Below are 12,998 nucleotides of genomic sequence, written 5' to 3'. Positions count from 1 at the left end.
ATGTGACACATTGCGTTGTGATTGCCTGTTGAGTTGTCTCTGTCTTAGGCTCTTGAAGGGCAAATACAGTATTCTGTTAGGTTGATCTGTTTCACCAGTACCTAGTACAGTACATGATAAGATTTGGCTTCTGAAGAATGTTCTTAAGCAGTCAGAGTATATATGTATGTTTTTTTCTTTGAGTTGTTGTTGTAAGTAATTCCAATAGTTTATGTAGTGGTAAAAATTCAATAGAAGAGTATACGTGTATGTGTATAATAACTGAATACATTAATGAATGTATTATATAATAGTATCCTGAGTAAATTTTTTTTAGATTTGTAAGTAAATATAAAATACAATCAGAAACATCTGCTTATAGTACAAGTGAAACTTTTAAAAAGCAGTTTCTTATAATGAGTTTACTTTTGGACTCCCTACTGTAAAATATTTAAATTTTAAGCAAACTATTTAAGTATTTAAAATAAACTTTGTCTTGATTTTAGTTTATTTGTGAATTTTTTTAGTAGAGAAAAGCTGTGGTAGTTCCCCTCTGTGTTAGAAACAGTTGTCAAGTGTGGTTCTTTACATGGTGAGACTGGGAGCTGTTTCTAAACACAAAGTTGTTAGTTAGTAGCACAGATTTGCCTAAGATTCCAATCTGATCTGTGGCTATGGGTAAGTAATTTGGAATATGTATAGTATTTGTGGGGAAAAAACTTCTGTAAATTAAATTCCACAGACTACTCTCTAGCTTAGTTTATAATTTAAAATGTATAGACTTTAAACTCCAGCCAATCAATAGTGTAGTTTTTTGCAAATCTTTAAGGTAGTTATAAAGTTACATAAAAATCAAGGTATTCTGCTAGCCTCAGAATGGATAGACTCAGGACACTGAGTCTTATTTGATTTCTTATTTGAATCCTAATATAAATTCTTATTTGAAGAATTCTTATTTGAATCCTAATGTAAATTTTCAGTGCTATTTATTCTCAAAAAATTTTTTAGTTACAGAAGCATGTTTATTCTCCAGAAGGCTTTGCTTATCCCTGTGGTTCTCATTAATAGTGAAGATTCTAGTATATTTATAGTATAGGGCTTACAGTAGCATCTAGAAATTACAAAATAAATTTTGATATTATGTGTTTGTATATAACGTCCTTTTTATTTGCATATTATAACTTTTTATCCTTTAAGGGAACTGATAAAAGTTTAATGAATGATATATATGTGCATGTGCATGGTTTTATATACACAGTCACGTGCCACATAACATTTTGGTCAACAGCAGACTACAGGTACAACAGAGGTCCCATAAGATTATAATACCATATTTTTACTATACTTTTTCTATGTTTAGATACACAAATAACTTACTGTTGTGTTACACTTGCTTACAATATTCAGTACAGTAACATGCTGTATGTTTGTAGCCTAGGAGCAGTAGGCTATGCCATTATTCCAGAGATGTGTAGTAAGCTGCTATACCATCTAGGTTTGTATTAATATAAATATACTATATGATGTTTGCATGAGGAAATTGCCTAAAAATACATTTCTCAGAACATATCTTTATTGTTTGGTGATGCATAATTGAATAGGTCTGCACTGTCCAATTAGTGTAGCCATGTGGCTAATTAAGCACTTGAAGTATGGCTAGTCTGAATTGAGGCGTGCTGTTTAAAATACATACTGATGTCAAAGATTTAGTATGAAAAAAGTGTGAAATATCTCAGTAATAATTTTATATTGATTACATGTTGAAATAATATTTTAGATACAATGGAATAAACAAAATACTTATTAAAATTAATTTTATTGTTTTATTTTTAATGTAACTACTAGAAAATTAAAAATTACATGTGTGGATCATATTCTATTTCTATTGGACATCTCTGGTCTAGAACTTTTTTTTTTTTTTTAAAGACAGAATCTCACTCTGTTGCCCAGGCTAGAGTGCCGTGGCATCAGCCTAGCTCACAGCAACCTCGAACTCCTGGGCTCAAGCAATCCTTCTGCTTCAGCCTCCTGAGTAGCTGGGACTACAGGCATGCACTACCATGCCCGACTAATTTTTTCTATATAGTTTTAGTTGTCCAATTAATTCTATCTTTAGTAGAGACGGGGTCTCACTCTTGCTTAGGCTGGTTTCGAACTCCTGACCTTGAGCTATCCTCATGCCTCGGCCTCCCAAAGTGCTAGGATTATAGGCGTGAGTCACCACACCTAGCTGGTCTAGAACATTTTTTAACTAAAAACTTAAGTTTTTTGTAAGTAATAAGTTAAAATTGAACATTTTGGTATTGAGTTATTTTTTAGTAGTTTTAAATTACAGCTTGACATCTAAATATTGCATTCTGAGATTAGATGCAAAAGTGAAAACTATAAAGTTAAAAAAATTTTTAGCAAATAAAATTATTTTTTTTTCCTTTGAACTACAAAACAGTGGAATAAAATTATTTTGAAGTCTTGTTTTAAGACTCTGTACAAAACCGTACATAACTAATCCTTGATAATTTCGTGGTTATTCAGTTGGAGCCAATTTGATATCTACTGTAGATCACTGGCTTATTCATTGTTTTATTTATTTTTGTAACAAATATTTTTGTTTGCTTCGTATGTGATAAGTATATCTTGGGGAATACTTCCCCATAATTTCAGGAGAGAACAAAAAAATAATGGAAGTACATGTAAATATGTTTGTGGATTTGTAAGTAGGAAATTGAGGCAGTTCTTGTCTGGCTTTTTTTTTTTTCTGTAAAGTAAGACATAAGGTCATCATAGCCCACCACTAGTTATGGCTTCTGGGAAAAAGTCTTTGAATTGAGTAAAATTGAAGTGTTTTCCATAGATGGAAATCAACATTTATTGAGTACTTATTTGGCACCAAAGGAAATACTGAAGAATATAAAAGAGAACCCTTGCCCTCAGAGTTTATAATTTTATTAGAGAAATACAGCATATGAGAACAACAACAAAAATAACTACAACCTAAGGCAGCTAAGGTATAGTAAGGAATATATAGTACATTTTCAGAACTATATCTAACTGCACAAGTTTAAGTGGGGGAAAAAAAACAAGAAAAAGAATTATAGGAATTCAAAAGATGAAGAGAATACAAATGGAGATTTGTTTTTTCCCCTAAGCTTTCTCCTTTGCTGTTTATCACAATCCTAGCCAAGTAATCTTTCCAGAACAGGCACTCACCACTGTGCCCGACTAATTTTTTCTATTTTTAGTTGTTTCTTTCTATTTTTAGTAGAGATGGGGTCTCGCTTTTGCTCAGGCTGGTCTCGAACTCCTCAGCTCAAGCAGTCCTCTCACCTTGGCCTCCCAGAGTGCTAGGATTACAGGCGTGAGCCACTGCGCCCGGCCTAGCACAAATTCTTTACCTCAGCACAGAGTTCAATATAGTATTTTTAGAACTGAGATTTGAGTGCTTTAGAGCAGGACAGTGTTTACAAATGGGAATTTGAGATTTTTTTCCTTTTAATTTTAATAAAATTCATTGGTTTTCTTTGAGTGTCTCTGGTCAGGCTTTGGAAGGCTTCTCTGGGTTCCTCTGGTTATCTTATTTTTGAGCTGCTGCTTCTGTAGCTAAAGGCCCTTTTTTTGCTTCTTCAGCTTTTGAGCCTCCTGGAAAACCCCAGTACACAGAGCCATCTCAGTCACAAATTAGTGGTGGACTTTTCAGTAATACAGAGAGAGAAAGAGATACTCAATTCCCAGATCTCTGCATGTCTTTTCAAAGACATCATCGTTGGTCTGTAGTTACACATCAATCTATATAGAACTGCTTTACATTTTGTGATAGCCATGTAATAGTCTATTGCATAGCTATACCATAGCTTATTTAACAAATTCCTATTGATGAACACTTTTATCGTTACCCTGCAGTATCATAAGCAATGTTGTAGTGAATATCTTGACACATACTACTTTGCCCACGCATGTGAAAATAGCTGCAGGATCAACTCCCAGAAATGGAGTGGCTAAGTAATAGCTCTTGCCAAATTGCCCTCCATAGAGCAATTAATAACTCTTTTTTCCCCTCATTTTCCTTTGATAATACTAATATGTTAGTGAACTTTTTGACCTATGATAATCTGCTAGATAAAAAATAACTTCTTGTAGCTTTTATTTATATTTCATTTGTTTCCTTAATTCTGAACTATTCATGTCCTTGGCCCAATTTTCTGTTGAATTGTTGATTTTTCCATATTGATTTATAGGCACTCAGTTATAATAAGGAAGTTACCCTTTTGTGCTATGTGTTGCAGATATTTTTCCTAATTGTGTTTCTTCTTTTGACTACATTTGTGGTGTTTATTTTCTAAGAAGAATCTAATTTTTTTCATATATTACTCAAATTTATGAGTTTTTTTAAAATCTAAACTTAGAAAAGAGGAGTACAATACAAAGAAATCCCCGTGAAACCCTTCATGATTTAAGTTCCCAAGCTATTACCCTGTCACCTCCTAATACTTTGGTATTATCCTATATTATAAGATATTGGTTTATCCTACAGGATGTAATATAGGATATTGGTTTATCCTATAAACAATATTCTCTTAATTAACCATGTAACTATTTTAAAAAATTTTTTGTTTTTTATAGAGATGGGGGCCTCACTATGTTGGCCAGACTAGTCTCACAATCTTGGCCTCAAGCAATCCTCCAGCCCAAAGTGCCAGGATTACAGGTGTGAGCCACTGCACCTGACCGCAACAACTATTAAAAGTCCAATGATGGCTGGGCATTGTGGCTCACACTTGTAAACTTAACACTCTGTGAGACGAGGTGGGCAGATTGCTCAAGGTCAGGAGTTCGAAACCAGCCTGAGCAAGAGCGAGACCCGTCTCTACTAAAAATAGAAATTAATTGGCCAACTAAAAATATATAGAAAAAATTAGACGGGCATGGTGGCACATGCCTGTAGTCCCATCTACTCAGGAGGCTAAGGCAGAAGGATTGCTTGAACCCAGGAGTTTGAGGTTGCTGTGAGGTAGGCTGATGCCATGACTCTTGCCCGGGCAACAGAGTGAGACTCTCTCAAAAAAAAGAAAGTCAGATGATTAACACTAATAACATTACTGTGTTATAATCTTTAGACTCCACTCAAGTTTCATTAATTGTTCTAATAGCATCCTTTTTGTAAAATAATCTAGTTCAGAAGCACACGTCTGATTCAGTTACCACATCTCTTCAGTCTCCTTCAATTCCAAACAATGTCCTTCAGTCTGGAACAGTTCCTTAGGTTTTCCGGATTTTGACAATTTTGATGATTATGGACCATTGATTTTATAGAACAAATTAGAGTTTGTTTGATGTTTCTTCATAATTAGATTCAGGTTATGCATCTTTGTCAGGAATATCATAGACATGCTGTGATCTTATTATATGCTTATAAGGTGGCATACAATTTCAATTTGTCCTATTAATGATGATGTTTACTTTGAGCACTTGATTATGGCAGTGTCTGATTGGCATCTCTACTAGGGAGTTATTTTTCTCTTTCTACTTAAGTATTTTATGGAGATACACTGTAAATATCTTGTTCATCATCATACTTTTGATTCACTTATATCAATATGGATTTATGCATTGCTGTTCTATTCTGTGGGTTATATAATCCTTTTGCTATAATTATTAATTTTTGTTCTCTAACATAATTTTGCCAAGTGGGAGCCTTTTCAAGCTGACTTCTGTGTCCTTATCATTCTTTGAGTACTTTTTTCTTTGTGTCACAAGACAGTCCAGACTCCTCTTATACTTTCCTGCCTCCGCCCTGAAATCAGCCGTTTCTCTAAGGACTCTTCATTTCTTTATAGAAAATGTTATTCAGAAGTCAAGATCCAGTTGGTAGTCATGCTCATTGCTTTTGGAATATCACAGCTCCCAGGCTCCGTCAGTGGATAGAGCTGGGGAATATATGCACATACATCCACTCATATCTACACATTAATTTCTGTATCTATCTGTGTTTGGAAATCATGATTTTATACACGATACTTCCAATTTCAGTCTGACATTAAAGAGTTTATTCTAGCTTTTTTTCTTTTTACATTTATTAATCTCTTCTCTGACAGTGACAAATCTGGCTTCCATTATCCTATTTACTTATTTGATCAGTCCTGCTATTATATGTAATCTTCAATCTCTGCCACCCCCTCTCGTGTGATTCCCTCCTTTTCCTACTTGGGCTCTGATACCCTATTCCAGGCCATTTCCCCTCCCCCATGCAGACTTATTTCTTACTCCTTTTGAAGTTTGATGCCATATGCCAGACCACTGATTGATACCTTTTTTACCCTACTTGGTATCTGTTACCCTACCTATACTGAGCTGTCCCTCTCTGTAGACACCTTCCTTACCCCTTTGACTCTGACACCCCTCCTTGCTCAATTTGGGGTCTAACTGTGTGGTATCAGACCTCATCCCACTCTTTTTGGCAAGTGGACATCCTCCTCACCTTTTTTTTTTTTCAATATGTTTCAGGTTTTATAGAAATCTAATATTACAGTGGTACAGATGGTTAGCCTGTGGTACTTATACAACAGTACATGTGGAAACCTAACATTTCTTTTACACAGTTATCCAATTGGTTGGAATTTTATGTAAAAGTTGCATCCCCCTCCTGAATTTGAAGTTTTAAAAAAGTTTTCTGTATCCATAGGACTTTTTAAAAATAGGTGTCATTTTTTTTTTTTTTTTTACTGCTTTTGTTTATAACAGATGATGATGTACCTGCAGATATGGTTGCAGAAGAATCAGGTCCTGGTGCACAAAATAGTCCATACCAACTTCGTAGAAAAACTCTTTTGCCGAAAAGAACAGCGTGTCCTACAAAGAGCAGTATGGAGGTAAGTTTAAATGTCATTGCTTTTCTTTTTATAATGAAAGAATTTTTAGGAAACAAAGTAATGATTGCGTGTGGTAAATATAATTGCTTGTTTTGGGGTTTTTTTGTTTTCAAAGGGTGCCTCAACTTCAGCTACAGAAAACTTTGGTCATCGTGCAAAACGTGCAAGAGTGTCTGGGAAATCACAGGATCTATCAGGTATTTCTATAGGGAAATAAGGGATAGAGTAAGATATTTAAAAAATTTTGTTTGACACAAAAAATAACAATTAAATGTATTTGAGAAAGTAATTATTACAGAACATACATTAGAACCTCTCCCTCTTTGACTTTTATTGTTGTATAAAAATACTTTTTATATATTTATTTTAACAAGTTTCTGAGATAGCACATACCTAAAACAAAGGATACTTGGATAAATGGAGAGAAATGTGTATCATCTGTGAAAGCCAAATGCTTAGTGAAATTAGTCATCAAAAAATAAAAGCTATTCATTAGATAAAATGAAAACTGTGTTCTTTAAATAATGAGAAAGTCATCGCTAGCATGATAAATAGTTTATACTTTGTTTGTTAATCTCTTTATAGCAGCACCTGCTGAACAGTATCTTCAGGAGAAACTGCCAGATGAAGTGGTTTTAAAAATCTTCTCTTATTTGCTGGAACAGGATCTTTGTAGAGCAGCTTGTGTGTGTAAACGCTTCAGTGAACTTGCTAATGATCCAATTTTGTGGTAAGTGAATACCCATTCCTTATTATCTTGGGATACATTATTTACTGCCCAAAATGCTAAACATGGTAGGGGAATTGAAGTGTGAGTTGGTAGTTATAGTTAAATAGTCAGAACAAAATTAAAATGTTATAAGTTCCAAGTTACTTGTTTATCACAAATGTGGGCTGTCAGTCCAGACGGTATTTATTAATCAGTAAATGAAGTATTTTCTTTGCTCTTGGTCAGTTAATATCAACTGAGTGATTATGGTGTTTTTTCATTTAATTGCTTTTTAGAAACAGAACTTAGCATAATTTAAAATAGCTAATGAATTTAATCTGATAAGCTACTGAGAGTATAGATTTTGTACATCACTTTTGGAAAACAGTGGTATTTATGAACCTTAAAATATGTGTGCCCTTTGACCCAGTAGTTCTCCTTCTGAAAAATTTTTTGCCTTATGTAAAAACTTTTCATAATAGCATAGTTAATAGTGAAGAAAAATTAGAAGTAATCTAAATGCCCAGCAATAAGGGAGTGAACTAAGTAAACCATGTAATGTTTACTTTTGAAGCATTGTGATATAGCCGCTAACAGTGATTTTTACTGTTTTTTTTTTTCTGTTCTCATTGCTTAAGATAAGTGTTTTTAATAACATGGAAAAATGCTATGTAAAAAGTGAAAAGAACAGAATACAAAATTTGATATGCTGTAGAATCACAACTATAATAAAAGAAATGATCTGTAAACAAAATGACTAGAAGGAAATGTGGTAAACTGTGAATATGTTGAAACTATAGGTCATCTCTTTTCTTTATATTTTTCTGTTTTATAAAAGTTATATCTGTTATTTTTATGATACAGAAAATAAGGCACACTTTATATTTAAGAGAAAAATTATACTTGTGTTAGAAAGGAGAGATGAGAATAAAGAGTAGAAGAAGAAAACAGCATTATGCATTGTAGAAGAAATGATAATGGTTACTATACTCCAGTTCTAAGATTTGATGATTCTTGATAGGGTGTTAATGAACTGCAGACACAGAATTCAGAAAGTATTTTTTTTTAATTATCTTTTAAAATATAATTGTATGAAACTTTTACAGTAGCTTTTTTTCCCCTCCCAAGTAAACAATTTTGTAAGAAATTGACACTTTCCATTCTTTGGGGTGAACTAATTTTCATACGTAGTTACATTGTTTCAGCCAAAAACTGTTTTCACATTTAAAATCCTACATTTTGATATTCAGCTTTGTCTATTCTTATCCAAGTTTCTGAGGCCTCAAATAATTATCTGAGTGGTTTAAAATTTTATTAGTCTAAAGAATATTTTATCAGGAAGTTCTTAATTCTTTTCCCTTCAGGAAACGATTATACATGGAAGTATTTGAATATACTCGCCCTATGATGCATCCTGAACCTGGTAAATTCTACCAGATTAATCCAGAAGAATATGAACATCCAAATCCTTGGAAAGAGAGTTTCCAGCAGTTGGTATGAATTATAAATAGAAAATATTGATTTAGTCAGGAGTTTGAAAATATTGATTTAGATTATATATCTGTAAATAAAAGTTTATTTTTAAAAAATAAATTAAACTGGGCACAGTGATGCATGCCTATAGACCCAGCTACTCAGGAGGCTAAGGTGGGAAGATCACTTGAGCCCCAGGAGTTCAAGTGCAGCCAAGGGCAACATAGCAAGAATCTGTGTCATGGGGGGCGGGGGGGGGGGAATTAATAAATAAATAAATTTAAGCTCAAGAATAGGTTTTAAAGGTAAACCAATGAACATTTACCTACCAATATAATATTTAACAATTCTTTTCATTACTGATATCTCTATGAATAATTTAGTGGCAATAAGCATCAGTACTGTGAGAGCAGTTATGATTTCAGTGTGTCTATTTGAACTTGTAGGCCACGTTTAGTGTAATTTTCATATGGTCCTTTATGAGTGGTTCTCAGCTGGGGATGATTTTGCTCTCCAAGGGACATTTGGCAATTTCTGGAGACATATTTTGATTGTCATGATGAGAGGAGAGGATGCTGCTGGTATCTAGCTAGATAGAGGCTACAATGCACAGGACAGCCTCCACAATTATCTGTCCAAAAATATCAGTAGTTCTGAGATTGAAGACACATTTTTCTTTCTTGATACTACAGAGTTGTAACTTGTTCTGGATTTTACATTATTCTCTGTGACAGAAAATTATTTGGAATAATTTAGAATTATTTTTGATATTTAACAAAGTTATTCATGTAGTGGTACATTAATTTAGAATATAATGTTTACATTAGTCAATGTTTGGTTTTGTTTTGTTTTTGACATTTTAGTATAAAGGTGCACATGTAAAGCCAGGATTTGCTGAACATTTCTACAGTAACCCTGCAAGATATAAAGGAAGAGAAAATATGTTGGTATGTTTGATTTGTATTTTTCTGACTTAAAATGGTAATCTTTCAGTTCTATACTGACATTTTTATTTTCTTCTAGTATTATGATACTATTGAAGATGCCCTTGGTGGGGTACAAGAAGCCCATTTTGATGGACTTATCTTTGTTCATTCTGGAATATATACTGATGAATGGATATATATTGAATCTCCAATCACCATGATTGGTGCAGGTATTTGGAAATGCATTGTCATTAGAATTTTAATATTTTATTCATATTATTTGATTTAATGATGGCATTTTAAAATGCTAGTGACTTAAAATCTACTTGAACTTTGATGATACCTTACTAGTAGGATGGGAATGAAGATATCACATACATTTTATGTGAAAGATATGAAAGTATATAAGAGTACAGAAATTATAGATGTGTATATTTCTTGATGTCAATCAGTACTTTTTCCAGTTGCCTTTATTCTTTAAAGAAAGAAAAGTGTTTTATCTTTTATTTGAAAATAAGGATGTTAATGTTTTTATTGCTATGCTTTTAAAGGAACTGAAATGTAATTTTTAAATACTTTTTGTACTATTCCAAAGCTGTTTTATGATCAGGTTTCTAAGAATAAATGTAATGAAATATCTGTTAAACACTGGTGAATCATTTGAAGATGTGTTGCTATCTCATTTTTTGAACTGTATGTAGACCATTTTAAGCTAGATAATGATTATTATTTGCTAATGAAATTTGCATTTACTGCTTCTTTTGCTTCCTTCCCCCATGTCCATCGTAAAGAAAGGGGGAGAGTTTAGAAAATTTTTGTCTGGTGATTTTATTACATTCCAAATTGAGGCCAGTGTTGGAAATATATTTAAATAAAGAGGTTTCTTCTCTCCCTGAGCTGCTTTTTCCAGTGTTGCTGCTGGTGGTGCTTTTGTTTTTACAAGAAAACATTTGTTGTTGTTGTTGTTTTTGAGACAGAGTCTCACTTTGTTGCCCAGGCTAGAGTGAGTGCCGTGGCTTCAGCCTAGCTCACAGCAACCTCAATCTCCTGGGCTCAAGTGATCCTTCTGCCTCAGCCTCCCAAGTAGCTGGGACTGCGGGCATACGCCACCATGCCCGGCTAATTTTTTCTATATATTTTTAGTTGGCCAATTAATTTCTTTCTATATATATATATATATATATATATATATACACACACACACACACACACACACACATATATAATTTTATTTTATTTTTGAGACAGAGTCTCGCTTTGTTGCCCAGGCTAGAGTGAGTGCCATGGTGTCAGCCTAGCTCAAGGCAACCTCAAACTCCTGGGCTCAAGCAATCCTGCTGCCTCAGCCTCCCAAGTAGCTGGGACTACAGGCATATGCCACCATGCCTGGCTAATTTATATATATATTAGTTGGCCAATTAATTTCTTTCTACTTATAGTAGAGGCAGGGTCTCGCTCTTGATCAGGCTGGTTTCGAACTCCTGACCTCGAGCAATCCGCCCGCCTCGGCCTCCCAGAGTGCTAGGATTACAGGCGTGAGCCACCATGCCCAGCCTAGAAACCATTTTTTAATATGCCATCACATTTGACATTAATGATATTTATAGTTGAATATTATTAGAACTATTCTTATGGATTTGAGTATAGTGGTAATCAAATAATATCCCCCATTAAATATGAATGCTTGTAGTAAAGCTGATAAAGCATAGTTAACTGGTAAAGTGCATATTAGTCCTACTACTCAGTACTAATGTTTTTAAAAAGTTTCCGCTCCATGGAAGTACCCATCTGTTGAAATGGAATAAAGGTAATATGTCTTAAAATATCTTTTCCACAGCACCTGGAAAAGTAGCAGACAAAGTTATAATTGAAAACACTAGAGATTCAACCTTTGTTTTTATGGAAGGCTCTGAAGATGCTTATGTTGGATATATGACAATAAGGGTAAGAAATTTTAAGATTTAAAATATACATGTTGAAATCATAAAGGTGGTGGCTGTTCATTCGAAACAAAATTTCTACTTTGCAGTTTAACCCTGATGATAAATCTGCTCAACACCACAATGCACACCACTGCTTAGAGATTACAGTAAATTGTAGCCCTATTATTGATCACTGTATCATCCGAAGTACATGTACAGGTTAGTGTTTCCTTTATATTTTAGAATTAAATTGAGTCACTGTGTTGTCGCCAGTAGGTTTTTAATAAATGAATAATTTTTCTTGCAGTTGGTTCTGCAGTATGTGTTAGTGGTCAAGGAGCATGTCCTACTATCAAGCACTGTAACATCAGCGACTGTGAAAATGTTGGACTTTATATAACAGATCATGCACAGGTATTTTTGAATTTGGGGTTTTTCCTTTTTTTTTAAAATTTTTTAAAACTCTACTAATGTTGTTTCTGATGAATTTTTGTAGGGAATATATGAGGATAATGAAATTTCCAATAATGCTTTAGCTGGGATTTGGGTTAAAAATCATGGAAACCCAATTATTAGACGGAATCATATTCATCATGGACGTGACGTTGGTGTGTTCACATTTGATCATGGCATGGTGAGAACGTTTATTTTTAATAGAAAAACTGATGCGTGTATCAGTTAAATTTTAAAATTGTTTCATCATTATTTTTTCATTACCAAATTATCTGAATTGAAGAGTATAGGATGGTTTAAAAGCAGTTTCAACATTATATTTTAAAATCAATATGCAATATTCATTCTATAAATTTATGCATCAAACATTATATCCATGTAGAGATGATAGAGTTCTTAAAGAATTGATGTGAGCCGGGTGTGGTGGCTCATGCCTATAAGCCTAACACTCTGGGAGGCCGAGGCGGGTGGATCGCTCGAGGTCAGGAGTTCGAAACCAGCCTGAGCAAGACCCCGTCTCTACCAAAAATAGAACAAAATTAATTGACCAACTAAAAATATATATACAAAAAATTAGCCGGGCATGGTGGCACATGCCTGTAGTCCCTGCTACTCAGGAGGCTGAGGCAGTAGAATTGCTTGAGCCCAGGAGATTGAGGTTGCTGTGAGCTAG

At 33.9% G+C, this 12,998-nt stretch overlaps 1 protein-coding gene across 2 annotated transcripts in view; it reads left to right on the top strand.

Moving 5' to 3' along the window:
* FBXO11 (F-box protein 11) overlaps positions 1–12,998 on the top strand; it is a 91,289-nt gene that overhangs the window by 54,621 nt on the left and 23,670 nt on the right. For both annotated transcript variants that reach the window (XM_012755558.2, XM_076000724.1), the window contains exons 2-11: positions 6,715–6,842; positions 6,958–7,039; positions 7,428–7,572; positions 8,916–9,045; positions 9,888–9,971; positions 10,048–10,180; positions 11,788–11,894; positions 11,980–12,091; positions 12,180–12,286; positions 12,369–12,506. In XM_012755558.2, the coding sequence (XP_012611012.1) occupies positions 6,715–6,842; positions 6,958–7,039; positions 7,428–7,572; positions 8,916–9,045; positions 9,888–9,971; positions 10,048–10,180; positions 11,788–11,894; positions 11,980–12,091; positions 12,180–12,286; positions 12,369–12,506 (1,166 nt within the window). The remainder of the gene's footprint in view (positions 1–6,714; positions 6,843–6,957; positions 7,040–7,427; positions 7,573–8,915; positions 9,046–9,887; positions 9,972–10,047; positions 10,181–11,787; positions 11,895–11,979; positions 12,092–12,179; positions 12,287–12,368; positions 12,507–12,998) is intronic.

This window comes from Microcebus murinus, chromosome 3 (genome assembly GCF_040939455.1).
Source record: "Microcebus murinus isolate Inina chromosome 3, M.murinus_Inina_mat1.0, whole genome shotgun sequence".
Lineage (NCBI taxonomy): Eukaryota > Metazoa > Chordata > Mammalia > Primates > Cheirogaleidae > Microcebus > Microcebus murinus.
This window is presented reverse-complemented; position numbering and strand designations above follow the sequence as displayed.